Raw genomic sequence first — 18,913 nt, 5'->3', positions numbered from 1 at the left:
ATGGAGGACTACACTTCACTACATGTTACATAAATCTGATCATAAATCCCTTGTCATTGTTGAATTGCTATTATTAATATGCAAATATTATAGGCATTCACTTTCTCACCCATTTATTGAATATTCACATGTACAGGAAAACACAGGCTCATATTAGGCTCAAATTATCATCATAATCATTCACATTAGTAATATCAGTCATCTGGAAATAGAGGAGACATATAGAACCATCTCATGGCGTTAAATTAGAACAGAAATAGCACATATATGATTATGTACATTTAAATAGACTATGTATATACTGTAAATGAGCCAGTGTCGCCCAGCGACTGCGCAATAATAATTCATAAAAAGCTGCGATAGACAAATTAAGCATCTGCTAGCCTATTTGATTTGCTCACTCATACATTCACACATTTATGAATCTTTTCTTCTTTTTTTTTGTAATTAAAAACACACATAAAGTCATTGCGATGGTCTGAGAGGGATGCTGTTGTCATAGCAACAAGCTGCATAAACACCTGATGATAACATTCTTGTTCTAAATACTGTACATATCATATATAGAAATATATATATATTACACTTATTAGAGTTGAGCTTTGTCGTTACTATAGATGTGGCAGCAGGTGATGTAGCAAGGTGGCCCCAGTGGACTCTGCTCTGCCCTGCAGTGTCTGGCTGGGTATCGAACAGCGGTATACAGCAGGATATAGCACCTTATGCATGGGGGTCGTAAGCATGGATGAACCCTTACCGGACACAACATTAGGTACACCCGAGAGCGAGAGCCAATGAGTTGTGTTGAAAGCCCCTTTCACACTGTCAGTAGAAGCCGACGTTTTTTTTTCAGATTTTCTCCTCTCGTGTCGCTCTTCTGTATACAGTTTAGTATATGGCACCGGAATGTGGTGCAAAGGTGCTGATATCCCGCCATTGTTGGGTTTTGCGTAAAAGGCACAGGCGAAAGAAATGCTGGGAGAGGAGATTTTTTAAGTTACAAGTATCGTCAGGCTGTGACTATGAATAAACGTGAAAAGTTTGGGATTTTTTGGGGGGAGAATATACAGTTAGTATTAAGTATTCAACCTTTTGTGGCAAAGGAAATGTGAAATGTAAAATTTGATGTCCCGCCCTCATCGTCAAAATTTCTACTTTTAAAGTCTTGAGATGGAGATTAAGTTTTAAGTCAATCGGATGAAACCTCTAGGGCAAGATGGCAAAAAAAATGGACCAAAAATGATACATAAAAAGAATAAAATATCATAACTCGCTTCTGCAGACTTTTTTTGGGTAAGTTTCAAGATGCTGCTACATGTGAAAAATTAGCAAAAAAAAAAGGACAACAATGAAAAATAATAGTTCCATCAATAGGGACCTTGCAGCGTGCTCGGGCCCTAACTAGAGCTGCGAGCGGCTATAAAGAAACACCGATAAATGCTGTTACGGCCTTGACGTGGCCTCTGGCTGACTTTTTTTCTTGCAGTGTCAGCAAACTGTGTAAATGGCACAGATGTGGACCGGGGGTATGAAGTTGATTTAGCAATATTTCATCAGTGTAGGTAGTATAAGAGCCATAAGGGAAGTGGAAAGATGCCGCCTGTATGGAAATTTCGCAAACAAAAAATGTGAGGGTTAACATGGGTAATTCTTCTGTTACTACTTCAATGCAGCAATTTTGCAGTATCTCTGTGTAAAAGAGGCCCAAGGTGGTAGTTATTAGCCCCTTTTACACAGCACGTAAAAGCCGTCCAGTTCCCGCCATTTACCGGTGTTCTGTAAAAAGAGACAGTAACGCTAGGATAGGGCCACTACGTTTAACACCGGACGCTCATGTCTTCCATGTGAAATGCCGCACCAGTGTGTGAAGATGCAGACAGCCGCAGACATTTGCAGGGTTCTGTGTAAAAGGCACAGGTACATACTATACAAAAATACTAGATCTACTGTCACGCCGCTGATGCAGCAATTTTGCGGGATATCTGTGTGAAAGACGCTCGGCTGGCAGTCATGGCTTCCGATGTTGCAATATCGCAGGCTCTCTGGCTGAAAGACGCAGGTGTACCTAAAATTGTGGCCTGGTGATCTCATGTAAATTCCTTGAGATGTTGAGTTCAGTAAGTACTTCCCGGGAAAAAAAAGAAATAATATATCTGATATTGCTCCCTTTTAAATCCCATGCATACTACGTTTTCAAGCAACTAAAAGGACTCTGTTCAATATAGCTATACATCCAATAAAAAACACGATAACTTATACACTCTTTTTGCAATATAAAATACAAAAATGCATTTTCATCGCTGTTTTCAAACACAAAAAGCCACGAGAAGCGCACTAATAAAAGCTTATTTTTTGAGTCAAACTTGCCCCTTTTTCTCGCTGTGCTTTCTAAAATGAACATGGGGGGGGTGCTGGAGGGGGGTGTACTTTAAGGTGAGGTGTTAGCACATGTGAGCGACCGGGTCAACCTCCCCCGGGGTGTAGAAATCCGGGATGGGCAAGCCGGTGTGCAGCGTCACCTGTTGGAAAAAGACAGCAAGCAATGATAAATTAGGCCTGCGGGGGGCGATGTTGCTCCACTTCACAGAGTCAAAAAGAACTTCAAAGAACCCTAAAATTGGGGAGTTTTGGGAGTTATTATTATTTTTTTAATCCTTTGCGGAAACAGCCCTAAGGAATACACTTCGGTTCATTGAATAACAGATCAATCGTATGTAAAATATTTAAGATGGGAAGCTTTGTTTGATCTAAAAAGAGCTAAGACTTCCACGTGTTGGAATATGAATATTATTAAATGATCTGTGTTAACTGTATATTAATATTATAATCGGCTGATTATTGTCCTTCAAAGATCGGCCAAAACAATTATTTTCCCCTTAAAACGTTATCATCGAAGAAAACTGAAGTTTCCGACGCTGTGAAAGTACCCTGAATGCACCATTTTGCTTGCGTTGCATTAGCAACTAGCAACTGTGTAGCGTATGTTATTCTGTTGTCCCCCAAGCGTGCCTTAAGTTGTTTAATGACACCCCAGTTTGAGTTAACTGTAAAAATGAACACACGACGATAAGAATTACATCCACTGCATATTTAAATACAAAAAAAGCTTCATTTTTAAAACATCGCTAGCCTAGCGCTAATGCTAAAAGCGAAGGGAGGATCCCATTCAAATGCTAGAAGGGAAGTTAGCATCGACTTCGGGAGTGTTTTTCCTTCAAATAACGAATATACACACACAAATGCTGTGGGAACACATACCCACAGGTAAGATAACACTACACAAAGGGACATTTCCCCCCCAATGTGAGATAAATGAGTTATTTTAATAGAATTCAATCGGAGTTCAGTCGAGTAACTTTCTTCTGTACTCACTTTAAGTGTGTACACCATGGATGCATGGCACCACACTGCCCCCAAGAGGCAAAACGCACAAGAACAGTCAGTATTTGTCCTTCCTAGTTTTTCAGTTGCTATTATTTTAGTTTATTCTATTCTTATTTCACTCTCTTATTGTTTTATTTGGTCATTGTCCTTCCAAGTTCTATTCAAAGTTGATATTTCAAGAATTCAAAGACTTTCTTTTTCAAAATTGAAGGATGCAAACACCCAAGGATATATTTTTAAATACTCGTCAGATTAATCGGCAACGAGTATTTTTTTTCCTGCCAAAAATCGGTATCGCATTGGCCTAAAAAAATGCATATCGGTTGGGCCCTAATGGGAATGGCTTGCCTAAAATAATATCATATATTTTAAAAGCTATATAGAGCTAATGGATACTTTCTGGAATATATCCAAATATGCATCTCTCTTATAAAAGATCATTTCGACATGTATCTCAATACATGGGGTGTGATATGATTTGAGCATGGTACATTTTAAAGTGGAACAATTTGATTCGGTTCGATTCAATGCACTCACATCTTTTAAAGTAAGATCCATTTTCTGATTCAAATAATCTTTCATTACTCCCCTAATATATACACACACACACCAAAGAGGCTGGGTCGAATTAACATGAACAAATGAGATGCATGTCACATATGGGCAAAAATAAATTAATCTGAATTGACCTGTAGTACTTCAAATATGGAAAAACTCTGCAGGTACCAAACAGTGAATATGGACTGCAGGTGTGAGAGGTCGTTTGTACCTGTACATTCCGGTTGAGGCTGATGGCGGGATAGAAGGCGCCCTCCAGGCCCTCAAAGGCCACGGGTCCCTGCTGCTCATCATTGATGAGGAAGATGAGGATCCTGCGCGTGAAGTCCAGCAGCACGCCGATTGTGGAGCCTTTAGTGATGCCGCCGTCCGTCCTGTGCCCACAACAAAAAAATCCTGCGTCATGCCATTTAAGAATTACTCACATCCCCCGATAGCTGTGGCACGGTTGGTCGATGGCTTGTTGCTAGGCAGAATATGCTAGGCTGCGTCAGAACAGCCACATAGGCTAAAGAAAAAAATACAATTAAAAAAATTAGAGATTTGATGCTTTCATGCAAAAAAAAAAAACAAATAAAATAAAAGACAGGAAAAGCCTACTAGAACAAATACATTTTATTTGTGTTAAGACAAATTAAATGGTGACAGGTGTGTGCTGACTCCCATTCCACATCAATTTGAATGAGACTGGCTAATTCTGAACACAGCCATCACACACGTTTGACACCATCGGAAGTAAATGAGTTTATCTTGGTCTCATCAGACCACAGAAATTGGTCATCCCTGTTCTTAGTGTGCTTGCGCAACCAATTTTTATTTCCCCTTTTGACAATATGTATTTTTTTTAAATTGTGGAATGAATGGTGGAAAAACAGAATTAATAATTGATAACATTTTTAAAATCACAAAAAAATGGCTGTGTGTAGACTTTTTATGACAACTTTTTTTTTTTTACTTTCATGAGCACAAAAAACAAACAAACCAACATTTGTGTGGCATACCTGTTGGTGTGCGAGTTATTGTGCATGAACCAGGAACGGTTGTTGTCCACATACATGGCCCAGGCCTTGTCGTCCTTGCCCAGCATGACGTCTTTCAGGACGTCGGCGCGCGCCACCCCGAAGGCGGGGTCGGGGTGGTTTTCGTACCGGTCCAGCGTCATCTCCCAATAGTGGACGCCGCGCGAGAAAGCTACGCCGCCCAGGGCCACGCGGTCGTCGTAGCTGCTGCATGTCACCGTCAGGTTGTCGTTGGACAGGAGGATGTCCGGGTGCGCCGACGCCGCGTCGAAGGCGAACCAGGCCACTACACCGAACAAAAAGTTAGATTAGGGTAGTGATTCTCAAAAAACTATATATAGATATATATATATATATAGATATGCTCTTAATATGAAAAGAAAATGCACTGAGCTGTCATCACTGTCTTACAAATGCAATTATGCCATCTAGTGGCAGAAAAATGACCTCAACACAATTCAATATCACACTTGTTTTTTTTTAAAGAGTACAGTACATCTTTTTAATTTTAACTCAATTTTATGAATTATTATGAAAGTATTGTATCAATGACTAAAATATATTTTATGTTAACAAGAGTATGAAAACTTAGAATTTTTTTTTTATTGCACATTTAGAACAGATATAAATTTAGCAATTAATCGTGAGTTAACTATTGAAGACATGCAATTACGCTTAAAAGATTTAATTGCCTGACACCCCTAATATATATATATATATATATATATATATATATATATATATATATATATATATATATATTTTTTTTTTTTTTGAAAGTCAGCAATGAGCGAAAGCGAGAGCGAGCGAGCGAGCTTACCTGACTGCATTTCAGCCGGAGGAAGTCCAGCTGGAAAGAGGGGAAAAGTGATAGCGAAAAGTGGGAGAGGAGGGAAAGAGCATGGAAGCAGCTTTAGCTTTAGCCCAAAAAAACAAAAAACAAAAGAAAGCATCAACACTTCATGTGTTTCTTTCTTTTCTTAAGCTGATGAAAGCAAGCTCAAGAAGCCAGCGCACGATTAGTATTAACTATCATGAACAATTTTAAAACCACATTTGCGGCACCGAAACCAATATTTGGCCACTTTTGTTTTTCCTACACGTTAATTGTTGTTGACGGCACATGTCCGACTTGCTTCTTTTGTATGGGGCCATTCTCAAAAATTAAAAGATGACCCAAGTAACCGATATAGGATAATCGATTCTGACTCGATTTGCTAGTTCATACATACAATATGAAACAAATGGATGTTTTTCGTTGTGAAAAAAAAAAAAAGAGTATTGCGTTACCGTGTGACGTGTGCATGACGAGCGTCTTGCTGTACTGTCCCACCCCGCTGGCGTTGAAGGCCTTCACCCTGGCTTTGTACGTGCTGTTGTAGTGCAGGCCGTCCACCGTGCAGATGGTCTCCGTCCCCACGTATACTTCCTGCGGGGAGCGCACACACCAAAGCGTTTTTTTTTTTTTTTTTGGGCGACCGCTCCAACGGGTTGGAACGGCGGCGCGTGGGCGGACGGACGGGTCGGCCCACGCGCCGGGGTATTAATAAAGACGGGCGTCGGTGAGTCAGTGTGCGGCACAGAAAGTGTAGCAACACAAGTGTGATATTAAATCAATGTGCAAAATGATTATTCACGAATACATACTAGGAAAAGATGACTATCGGCGTATAAAGAGGAGAATGTGTTAGTGTGTGTACATATTTTCATCTAATCTACATATATATTTTAGGGGTGTTTATTTCTCCAATAAAAGACGATTTGTAGCTCAATACATGGCGTGTCATATGATTTTAAAGTGATTTTAGAGTTTTGATTCGATGCACTTTGCATCTTTTCAATCAAAACAGATTTTCCAATTCAAACCAGTGTTTGTCACAAGATAGATGGATAGATAGATTAAAAATGTACAAATACTAAAAGAAAAAAAAGGAAAAGTATTAGAAAAAAATATGGAAAAACTATGAATCAATATAACACGTCTTATATAAAAATATTAGAAAAAACAATGTTGTAATGGTTTTTTTTTTAAATATGTAAATTGTAGGGCAAAAAATAAATGAAAAATAGATCAATATTGCATAATTAATAAACAACAGGGGGGCTCAAATGGAAAACCATTATGACAAAAATACAAAAACATTTAACTAAATGTATATTTAAAAAAAATTAAACATTTAAACTATAAATATTATAAAAAAAAAAATTATAAATTAAAACATTGTAAACTTTGCAAAAATCCCAAAATATTGTGGAAGCAAATTGTATACAAAAAACTAGGCACAACTATGTGAAAACCACATTTTTACATTTTTGCTTTTTGGGATGTCTACATTTAGTTTCATCCCAAAAACCTAAAAATGTAAAAAATAACAAAAATGGACATACGTGTTTTTCACATCGCAGCGACATTATATACATTAACATTAATGGTGAAAAATCCCCAATATGATACTGTATAATGAAGAAAAAATGATTCTGACATTGTCAAGACTGTGGCAAACAAGATTCAGTCCGAAACGAAGGGCTGCCTTGAGATTAAGTACCTCGGTGAGTGCGGCTTTTTTGATTACATAGAAGCTGTTTATTTTGCTTCCAATCAAGTGAGCGAACGTACCCTGAAGTGGCCGCCGTCGCCGTCATCCAGCTCCAGGATGTACCCGTCCACAGCGATGGTGGAGAGCGGCGGCTGTTTCCATGACAACGTGGTGCTGTTGTTCTCCGTGCAGCATTCCTCCAGCTGGAGCATGGGAGCCGACGGCACTGAGGAGGACACCGGAACGACAGACGTTCACTTTATTCGGTACAGCAAATGTATTTGTCGTTAAGGGGCCATCCGACTTTGAAAAAAGCTTTTGTTTCTTATTACAATTAGAATGAGAAATATGCTCACATTTATCAGTGTAGTAATCAAGAGAAAATGGATTTAAAAAATATATATGACACAAATAAACAAAATATAAGACGTAAGGTATGTAAAAAATGGTAAAAAATATATTTTTTTAAACAGGTACAATTGCACACTCTCGAGCAAAGCAATATTGCAAAAAATACACAGAAAATATCAGACTAAAAATATATATATTTTTTTTAAATGCAGATATAAGGAGAAAATGCTACAACATACAAAGCAGAAATATTGTCTTTAAAATTAGACATAAGCTACAAAAATATTACATGAAACATTTAAAGAATATTACAAAAGATTAAAAAAAAGCATTCTGGCAAATATATTAGGACGAAACTACAAAACATTAGGAAACTGAAAAAAAAATTCAGAACAAAAAATAGAAAAATTACAAATAAACAGTATAATCAAAATATATACTGTACAAATTACAACAAAAATACTGGTAAATTTCACAAAAATACAAATATTCGGAACAAATCAGATATTGCACATAAAGTATTACAAAAAGTATACCAAAACAAATGTATTAAAAAATACTAAAATATTAGAAGAGTACAAAACAACAAATAACTATTTTTGTGTTTTTAATTTGTTGTTGTGTTTAGTTTTTTTGTTTGTGTGTTCTGTATTTCAAAGCCACCTAAGAAAAAAGGAAAAAATACACAAATATAACAAAAAGAATGTCAAAATATTAGAATATGACTATCAAAGATAAAATAATGCACAAACATTAGCAATACATGCAAGAATTAAAACCTGATGTGGTAATACCAAAAGTGTAAAATATTGTGTTTTATCTGTATAGTCTTTCTTTCAGCTGTACCTGTAAGAGCCTTGCCAAATCAAATTGTAAAAAAAATGAACAAAAATATCAGGAAAAATATATCAGAAAATATGAAACAATTTGACAAAAATGCAAAAATGTATCGATAACCCTGTGAAATACTTTCATTACCTGCGGGAGATGAGGGGAAAAAAACTGACAAAATAAGGCATCAAGGGAGGGCGTACCTTTCATCTGCACAAAGTCCAGCTGGTGGATGGTCTGCAGCAGCGGCGCGCTGTCCAGCGTCAGGTCAAAGTCGCTGGTCATCCTGGGCGTCAACGTGCCTTTGCCCCACTGGCTCTCCGTCATCAGGACCCTCCGGATCAACGCGTCCGAGATCTGACAAAACAAATGGGGTCGGTCAGGGAGCGGTCGCCGAAGAAAAATGACATTAAGCCGGCGTCACCTGGAGGAAACCGCTCGGGTCGTTCTCTTTGATCACCTCCAGGCAGTACTCCATCAGGCCCGTCGTCTGGCGCAGCTTCACCGTGCAGTGCGAGATCTGGTCGCGCACCACCTGGAAAACAGTCAACAAGTGAACATTTCCATTCATTTCAATGGGGAACGATGATTTCAGATACAAATGAAAAGCGTGCTCATGGAACAATAGGTCAAATGTTGAAACATGCTTTCATGTTAGCATATTGTTGTTGTTTTTGCCACACTAGCATCTCTGAGCACGTCAACATTGATCCTAACGTTCCTAGTCCATCTATCACTGCTGCTGTCCATAGAGCCTCCTTGTGGAAAAGAGACTTTAGTAAAAAAACACACACACACACACACACACACACTCAGAGTGGAGATGGACGAGGGGTTGCTAGGTAACAGTAACCTGGTCGTGCTATGAGGGGGGGCTGAGAGGAGGGGAAATCCTGCAGAGAAAACATGGAGGATGACAACCACAAGCAGCGTAGTGCGAAACATAACATTTGACATTCATTCGGTCACGCATTGTTCATCACTTGTTGCTAGGCAGAATACGGGGGGGGGGGGGGCGGGGGGGGGGGTCGGGGTGGGGGCAGGAAAAGAAGAGCGTACAACCAGACCCTTAACTCGTGCCGCATCCCCTAAATTTAAACGTTGCATAAAAGCAAACTGAGTTTTCTACACTAGGAACATTGGTAAGAGATTTTTTTTTTTTGCTTCAAGGCAAAGTTAGGTCAGACCACAGAAGTGACTTTACCGCTAAAACAGCACAGTTGAGTACGCCTGATTTGGTCAAATGTGAACTCAACTGTGTCAGGCTGTCAGCATCAAAGTGTATTGAGTCATTATCGTCTATTAAACTGGCCAACGACGTAAAATCCGGCGACACCTCCCAGCCTATATGGGACAATCGCTTAGCGACTAGCTGCTAGCCATTAGCTGCTAACGCTGGGAACAGGCGCTACATTCGACAATGCCAGCGTAATTAAATAATTGTTGTTGTTTTTTTTAAAAGCATTCTTAATCAGCGATCGAACATGATTTCAGCATTTGTGTTGATGTTGGTGGTAACAGTTTGAAATTTAAACTTAAACTGGGCTACAACGATTAAACTTTCAGTCAGGAAGACTACGAGTCAAGTTAGCCACCACAACACCACACGTGCTACCAGGAACAACTTCAAAATAAAAGCATTGTAAGTCACTGATGTCCATTAATTACTGTATTTGGGAACATTTTATTTTAAAGATGGCCTTCTCACCACATTGGCGGCGTGTTACCAGCATGCATAGCGTTAGCATTGCTACGGCTAACTTGATTGTCTTCTAAATTTCAATGAAGCGATCACAGTGAAGCGACACGGTGGCCACAACACGTCAGAGGCAAGCTATTTTCCCCATCAAATTAAAGGGACCCAATTGAAGCAAAGCTTATGTATATATATATTAAATATTTTTTAAATATTATTAAGAAAATGGACCGTTCAAAATCACAATTATTTCTGACCAACGAAAATAACTTGGTGCTCATTTCCAACTCAAATGATCTTACGAAGATTATTTAAAAAATAAATAATAATTTCAGATAAAAGGGGACCTTTCAACTGTATTTAGACGAGAGCAAATAAGCTAATTTTAACTAATAGACTAACTAATAATATTAAGTAATAAAAAAAACTTCATGCAAGAGCGTGGCAGATTAGCTTTGAGCGCTAACAAAAGTCGCGGCAACGCAAGCAGACTCAGGAGGCTGAATCTTCTATTTGTGATCAAATAAAAACCAAAGAACAAGCAAAATAGACATCAGAAGCCTTTGATGGATCCATTCCGTTTTGACTGCCCCATAAATCCTGCCTAGCAACAAATGCCCATACATGCATTATGTGACCAATCACGTGGAGAATTTGTTGCTGGTGCATTTGACTGCATTTCTGTTTTGTCCATTGCCGTGTGAACATCACAGTCTGCGGAGCTACGCCAGGCCAAATGGAGGGACGAGACGTTGAATCACCGTGACAACTGCGACACGGCCGCAGAGGACCAGAGCTTCTTGTTGCCAGTGCGGTAAAAATCGCTCGCGTCACACCAAGGCTAAACGCTCTCCTCTGGCTGAGTGATAACATCAATAACACGCTCAATTATTCAGTTGGTCTCTTTATGGGGAAATGATCCCGTTCTCAGGGTGTCCTTAATCCTCCGGGAGCCTCAGAGCAGACAATGCAGTCAGTTCATTCCAGGCCACTGAGCACGCTAGTAAATATTCACATTTGAAGGCAAGCTCAGCGTTGCTAATGTAGCCTCTTTCAGACACAGACAACCTGCGTAATTGTGAGCAAAGTCATGTTTGATAGGGATGTTGGACTGGACAGACCCAGGTTAGCTTGGTGCTAGCTAGCTGGTACAACAGAGCATGGATGGATTAAAAACTTTACCAAAAGTGTACGGCGAGGGATCCTGAAGGTTCATGTAAGTTGAACTAACAAGGAAAACTTTTCCGTAAATACAAAAATGAAACTATTGGGTAACATACTTTTGAAACATAGAAAAGGGGGACTGAAATTGGGTTCCGTGCTATGCCTGAGGTTTAGGACGAGTCTTCGGCAATCTGGCTAATCTGGACATTGGCAGATGGTTCTTCAGACCACCTCCAGACAGACACGCGCACGTACACACGCATGTGCGCACGCACAAACAATTGTATCTGGTATCTAAATTAATGGTAGCCGAACAGGCTTTTGTGTAGTGTCGATTTTGTTGCGCTGTCTCACAACACCTCCACGTGCCAAACATTGATCCTCGCCAGCGTCCAAGCGTGAAATTGGGAACACTAACTCACTCCTCTCTTCGCGCCTCACTCCAAACACGTCCCACTTTTTGCTCATCACGTTACGAGCCACGCAAAGACGAAATGTTTGTGAAAATCACCATCATGATAATCGACATGAAAAAGGCTAATAATGCAGCTTTTCTGCTTCACTTTTCAGTGGAACCCTCTGGAAAGCTTCTTTTTTTTTTTTAATAATAATAAGCAAAGTGTCACCCGTTGTAATGTAATTGGGTGGGCAAAAATAATGGAAAATACAAAATTGTGAACCCAAAAATAAAAAAAATAGTAGCCAATCTGTAAAATACAGATGTTACAAAATAAAATAATAAATAAATAAATAAACAATACAAAAATATTAGACGCCATTAGCAAATAATAAAAATAATAATAAAAAATGAAACACCAAAAAACAAAACAAATACCGAAGTATTTGATACAAAAACCCAAATATTTGAAAATAATACAAAAAGACAAGAATTTTATAAAGTAAACAAAACAACACTAGTATTACAAAAATATTGGGAAAATAGTAAAAACATGTAAATATTAGACATAAATGGATGACTCTAAATTGCTGATTTTTTTTCTTCTTTTTGCCCAATGTGGGCGTAGCCCGGTGGTACAGCCCACCGTTGTTGTTTTTTAGCAAACGTTTTACCTTGAGCTTGTGTTCGTGTTCCTTGTTGACGCAAGCGAGCAGCTGAGCCTTGCGGCGGTTCAGCGCGTCGATGAGGGCGTCGCACTGCGCCACCAGACACGCCTCGAATTCCACGCTGTTCTCCTGTGGGGACCAATACAAATCGTCAGTAACATGAAAAGAACACTTGATAAGACCTAATTTGGTCGAACTCTCGTTTGCAATATTGGGTGTCCGTGTAGTCCCATTCTCGTCCACTAGATGGCGCCACACTTGTTCAATTTGAGACGGTATACATTTGAAAGAAGAACCAAACAAGAAGTTCTGTATTTTATTACAACTTAGTTTTTGTTTAAAATGATTGCATGCATCCTCTGTAGTCCTGCTTTTTACGTCTACCGGAGTGTGGGAACTATTACCTCACCCAGGATTGTGCAAGTAAAATGCTGGACGAGTTATCCAGTAGACAAAAGTGCAGAGGGATTACCAATGCGACGCAATGATAATACCGCAGTTAATCCCGTCACCGGAAAACAGAGCGTGTGTACCTGGATGTGCTGCACGGTGTTCCTGAGCTGCACCAGGAACTCTTTGGCCTCGCTGGCTCGGTCCGACAGCCCGTTGAGAGCTTGAGACAATTGACCCTGGAGCGACACATCAGAGCAGAACGTTAGCGGGAAGCAGCTGCTAATTAGCTGCTAATTAGCGCCTAAACACAAACTCAATTGCAAATGTGTTTTGGGTATGTGCGCGTTGTACGTGAACAATATATCTTTAGCTACTCGTAAAAAAAATTTTTTTTTTTAAATAACAAAATGATATTAAATTAACAAGGTTGTCTTTCAAAATGATTTACAATCCAGCAAGATGTTCATCATCACTACAGTACAGCTGTGTGCTTTCATGTGAAAGGCGATGAAGAGGTCATGTGACAGGAAACCCAACACAAAAGTTCCTGTTTGGATACTTTTGGATTGCGGGGGTCACGTATGTGCAGCAAGGGGGTCGCGTGACCCTGCGGGAACCGCTCGCACCCCAGCCAGCAGTTTCTTGTATTGTCGGAATGCGGACAAAAACTAGCCAATATAGTTCTGAAGAAAAGAAAAGAAAAAAATGACGTTTTTACGTGCCTGTGAGGGGATTGGGGTTAACCTTTTAACCCTGCACAGCTAAACAAAGACAAAACATGGAAAAAGTATGTTAGGCGGCCATCTTGTGTGTTAAAAGTCACATATTGAAGTGTTTTGTGGTTCGCTGAGAACTACAGCAAACAATTTGACTTGATTTGAGTCTGTTTAGTTGCTTAGCATCCTGTTAGCGAGTTATGCTAACAATGACATTGCGCTTGATAACGATGAATACAATGGCACCTCAACATACAAGTGACCGGGACGATGTTTTGTCTTGAGTCGCGAGCAAAAAAGCTATTAGGGGTTTGAGTCTCTCCAACAAAAGACGTTGCGATACGTATCACGCACGATACGATTCCAAGACGGTTCATTAAAAAAAAAAAAAAGCCCCCCAAAAATCATCTTTGTCTTGTAAAAGTCATCTGACTTAATGCTAACACACAATGTAAAAAGCAGACGTGCTAACGAAGCTAGCATCCCTAACCCTTTAGTAAGGGTTTTAAACACAATGTAAAAATACATTATAAAAAAATTAAACTTGTTTTGCTGCATCTGACTGAGCTTTTGTGAATATACAGCAACCCTTCGTTTAGCTATAGCGGCGTTCGACTTCCATGCCACGATGAAGAATTAGCTTAGCAAAGAGTGTCCTAGCCTACTTTCAACGTGGAGTCTTTACGTGCACTGGCACGGCTCACTTTTCACCATTTAACTTGGCAGCGTTTGACGACTTTTGAGGAAAACATTCAAGCAGGCTGTTGAACAAGATGAAGCATTCATAATTCATCACTGCTCTCATCAATAATGCACAATTGTCAAGCTGTGAAATCATCAAAACCATCACCATCATCATAATATGGAGTCCTTATTAACACACACCAATATCAATTAAAAAAAATATTTTTTATCATTTGTGTATTATAGTATTTTTCTTTTTTTTTGTGGAATGTGTTTTGTATTTTTTGTCTAATATTTTTCTTTAGTTTGAGTCAACTTTTTGGCATTTTTTGTAATATTTTTATAGATCGTTTGTCTAATGTCTGTGTATTTTTGTGTCTAATATTTGTTTCTATTTTTTGGGTAATATTTTGTTTTATGTGCAATGTTTTGTATTTGTGTCTACTATTTTTCTTTAGTTACCTTTAAAAAAAAATTTTTTTATTTTTGTCCAATATTTTTGTACTTTTGCTCATATTTTAATATATTAATATTTGTATATATTTTTTAAAATATTCGTGTATTTTTTAGGTAATATTTTAGTTTTTTTGTGTTTTATATTTTGACATACGTACGTATTTTTTTCATATTATTTTCCATCAACTTCGTTTGCATTTGTTATTTCTTTTCCGATATTTGTTTTTTTCTCTTGTAATTTATTTTCCAAATAATGTTTTTTGTGCAATGTTTTGATTTTCTGTTTGATATTTTTGTGTAATATGATTCAATTTCTTGTCTAATATTTGTGTATTTTGCTTAATATTGTTCTATATTTTGGCAGAATATATATATATTTTTTTAAACTTCTTTCTGTAATATTTATTGCTTTGCTGCTTATGTTTAATTGCAAATATTTGTACATTTTCTGTTGTATTTATTTTTCATCTAATATTTTTGTCTACTATTTGTCTATTTATTTTTTAATTAAATATTATTGCCTATTTTAAAGATTTATTTATTTTTGGAGGGGACGAATATTTTAATTCATGATTTTGTATTTTTTTTCTTCCAGCAACCCTTTTGTTGATGTGTGCATATTTTTTGTTGTGCATGCGGTGTGCGTTGTGCTGTTTGAAGAACACAAGCTGCCTCCCTGCCCACCACAAGCCCAAAATAGCATCTGACACACTTGACTCCCAACACACGAGTGTGTGTACTGTGTATGTGTGTGTGCGTGTGTGTTGTGCACGCACAGTATCCCAGGTCACAACGTTGTACGCCTACGTCAATGGCAGCAAGATTCCGCCACATTTCCAATATTTGGCTGATATCTTGCACAACATGTGAGAGGTCCCAATTATTTGAATGACAGCAATACGGGTTGTCATGGTAATGGTATCCGTAGTCTGCATGTTTTGAGAGGGGTGAGATTCGGGAGGAGCCGCTACTCATCACACCACCCTCCGTTACGGGGCTGATGGCGAGTATGGTTTTTGTTTCCATGATGACCAGGGGCGGCGCTAGGGGGTTGTGACAGGGCGAGCGGCCACTTTGAGCCTGGAGTGCGAAGAGAAAGCAAGCGGTCGAAAAGCACGGATTGATTTTCACTTGTGGTGGCAGCACTTCATCAAAAAGCTGTTTGCGTTTCTGCTGAATATTTGTGTATTTTTACAAATTTTATTTCCTCAGTTGTTTTTAGTGTATTTTTCTTCAAATCACTTGTTTTGTAATTTTCACGTTACAATTTTTTGTCTAATGTGCAATCTTCATCACAGTTTGTCCAACATTTTTGTCTAATATTTTTTTCCTAAAATTTTTCAATTTTAAGTCTAATATAATTTTTCATACATTTTTGTTGTTTTGTCTTATGTTTGCACATTAATTTTGTCTATATTTGTGTATTGATTGTTTAATAGTTTTGTACTTTTTTCTGGTGTTTGCTTTTATATTTGCAGATTTTTGCATACGTTTTTTTTGTGTTTGGTCTAATATTTTGTTTGCGTTTAAAAAAAAATCCAGTTTTTGTCTAATATTTGGGCTTTTTATCTGTTTTCTTTTTTAATTCTGTAATTTTATGCAAATTTTTTTTGTATAATTTATTTAATAACATATTTTTTTCATATTTGCATCTTTTTTCTTTTATTTTACTTTTCATCTAATGTTTGTATTTTGTCTAAAAAAATGTTTTCTAAAATTGCACTTATTTGCAAGATGTTTTTGTCATTTATAGCTATTTTTGTCTCATATATGTGTACAGTGTATTGTCAAACTTTTTTTGTGTCTAACCTTTTTAATTTAGATAGGCTAATTGCATTTTTTGTATGTGTGCGCATGTGTGTGTAGAACTAACGTGTGTTTTTGCATGTGTGTGTGTGTTTGTATGCGCCTGTGTGTGCGCGTGTATCAGTCATGTTATGTGATTTCCAACGCAACTGCGCGCTCGTCCCACCTTGTGCAGTTTCCACACGGCCCCCAGCGCCTTGACTTCGTGCGTGCCGTGCTTGCCCTCCTCCAGACACTGGTAGCACACGGGCGCCTTGCACTGCACGCAGTACATGCTGAGGTTCTCCAACTCGTGCTCCGCGCAGGTGGAGGTCTTGCGAGGCGCGGCGCGGCGCCCGATCCGGCCCTGGGCGGGCGGCACCAGCCGGTGCTTGGCGAGGGGGCCGCGGGGCGGGTGGCAGCGCATCCGGCACGGCTCGCAGTAGAGCACGTCGCACTGCTCGCACATGATGGCGGCCTCGCGGGGGTTCCTCTCGCACAGCTGACACTTGAGCGCGGCCGCCCGGCCCTGGCGGTAGCGCTCCACGACGCCCTCCAGCACCCGGTTGCGGGGGAAGCCGCGCAGCCCCCGCTCGTCCAGCACCAGGCTGCGGTGGCACTGCGGGCACGTGATGCAAGCGTTGCGGGGGATGGGCGCCAGCAGGCAGCCGGCTTGTTGCGCGGGGGGCTGCTGCTGCGGGTGCGACGCCGGCGCCGGCCCCGGGGGGAACACCCGCACCCCGTTGGGGGACTTCTGGCACGGGGTGGTGGGCAGGCTGACGAAGCCTCCGTACGAGCCGTAGCCGCTGTCCGCCTCGCTGTACAAGCTCATCTTGTCCAGGTCCAGGTAGTCGTAGTCGGAGCCGGACGCGCGGCTACTTTGCGGGGACTCGGTGTCGGGCGTCTGGACCAGGATGTTGTGGGCGCACGCCAGGCAAATGTTGTGCGAGCAGGGCAGGATGATGGGCTCCCGGAAGAAGGAGCCGCACACGGGGCACTTGAGCTCTTCCTCCATCTCGTCCATGGCTGCGCGAGCGGAGAACGGGACCGAAAGAACCGCGACGACCAGCGACCGCTTGTCAGTCCGCACGGCTAGTGACTGGCTGCGTCCGCCAGGCGGCGGCGGGCAGAGATTCGGCCGGGGGAGGGACCAAAGCTTCTGCGCCAATAGGAGAGCGGCACCAACTCGGCTCAGCTTCCTATTGGACCGACGATTGATTCCTCTCAAAACATTGAGGGGGCTTCAAGTGTGTGCAACTAATTGCAGGACGTGAAATGGCAACTTTATTTATACAAAAAACAATTTACAATGTATATTTTTACATTATATATATATATATTTAAATGGGTGAATAACAAATATGCATTGCATTTATGGATTTATGTAAAATTAAAAGCAAATTTTTCAAAAATTAAACCCAAGTATTAATTTCACTTTTAAAATTAGATTGCTTTTCAATTAAATTTGTTTCTATATTAATTTAAAGTGTTTTTACTGGTTAGAATGTATTTTTTGTATAGTCTTACATGCTTTATTTACATTATATAGAAAACATTTCAACAAAACGACTTGTTTTATTTTATTTTTACAAAATAACTTTTTTTTATATAGCCTACATAATTATATTATTCACTTATTTACTCACTGACTAGACATTTATTTTAGGTTTGTAACAAAAAACGATTTGATTCGGAAAACCATTTTTTTATTTAAAGACGATGCAATGCGTTGAATTGAACTGATCAAATCACTCCAATTTAAAATATATCGAGATACACAGATAATCGTCTTTTATTGGAGAGATGTATCTTTGAAGGAAATGCAATTTTCAGTACTGGCAAGTTCATTCATATTTGTGCAACAAGAAACTCATTGCACCATACCTCCTTAAAATGAGTCGCACCACATCTAATTGAATCGCATCCAAGTGAATTGAATAATTCCACTTTAACATGGAACCGTCCTTGAATCGTAGACAAATCAATGTCATGAATATTTTTATCAGCAAGCAGGAGAATATTTGCCATTTTAAATGCTTGATCAGTTACAGTGTACATCTGATGGAATGATGGAATGTTCCATTGAACAAACCTATGCACAATGAGCATTGCTTTCGCCGAAACTTTGGGAGTCAAAACTTCTGAGCGTCTTTCAGCAAACAGACAACAAATGGCAATTTGATCCGTGAAACAATATTTCCCCGGATCTCCATGTTGATTCACACCAAATGTCGGCTAAGAAGGGCCGCCGTCTATTTTTGGAACGTTGTGCTC

At 39.5% G+C, this 18,913-nt stretch overlaps 1 protein-coding gene across 1 annotated transcript; it reads right to left on the bottom strand.

Annotated features, from left to right (window-relative positions):
• Positions 1-96: 96 nt before the first annotated feature.
• Positions 97-17,719, bottom strand: trim9 (tripartite motif containing 9). Its single transcript, XM_086094415.1, has 11 exons — positions 16,827-17,719; positions 13,139-13,234; positions 12,612-12,734; positions 9,105-9,215; positions 8,884-9,037; positions 7,579-7,724; positions 6,252-6,390; positions 5,782-5,811; positions 4,944-5,247; positions 4,154-4,316; positions 97-2,519 (listed from the first exon to the last, which is right to left on the bottom strand). The coding sequence occupies exons 1-11, from the start codon at positions 17,661-17,663 to the stop codon at positions 2,442-2,444; spliced, it is 2,181 nt and encodes a 726-aa protein (XP_085950541.1). The 5' UTR covers positions 17,664-17,719; the 3' UTR covers positions 97-2,441.
• Between the last annotated feature and the right edge of the window lie 1,194 nt (positions 17,720-18,913).

The sequence above is a fragment of the Leptonotus elevatus genome, chromosome 14 (assembly GCF_054856555.1).
Source record: "Leptonotus elevatus isolate MCC_2025b chromosome 14, RoL_Lele_1.0, whole genome shotgun sequence".
Classification (NCBI taxonomy): domain Eukaryota; kingdom Metazoa; phylum Chordata; class Actinopteri; order Syngnathiformes; family Syngnathidae; genus Leptonotus; species Leptonotus elevatus.
This window is presented reverse-complemented; position numbering and strand designations above follow the sequence as displayed.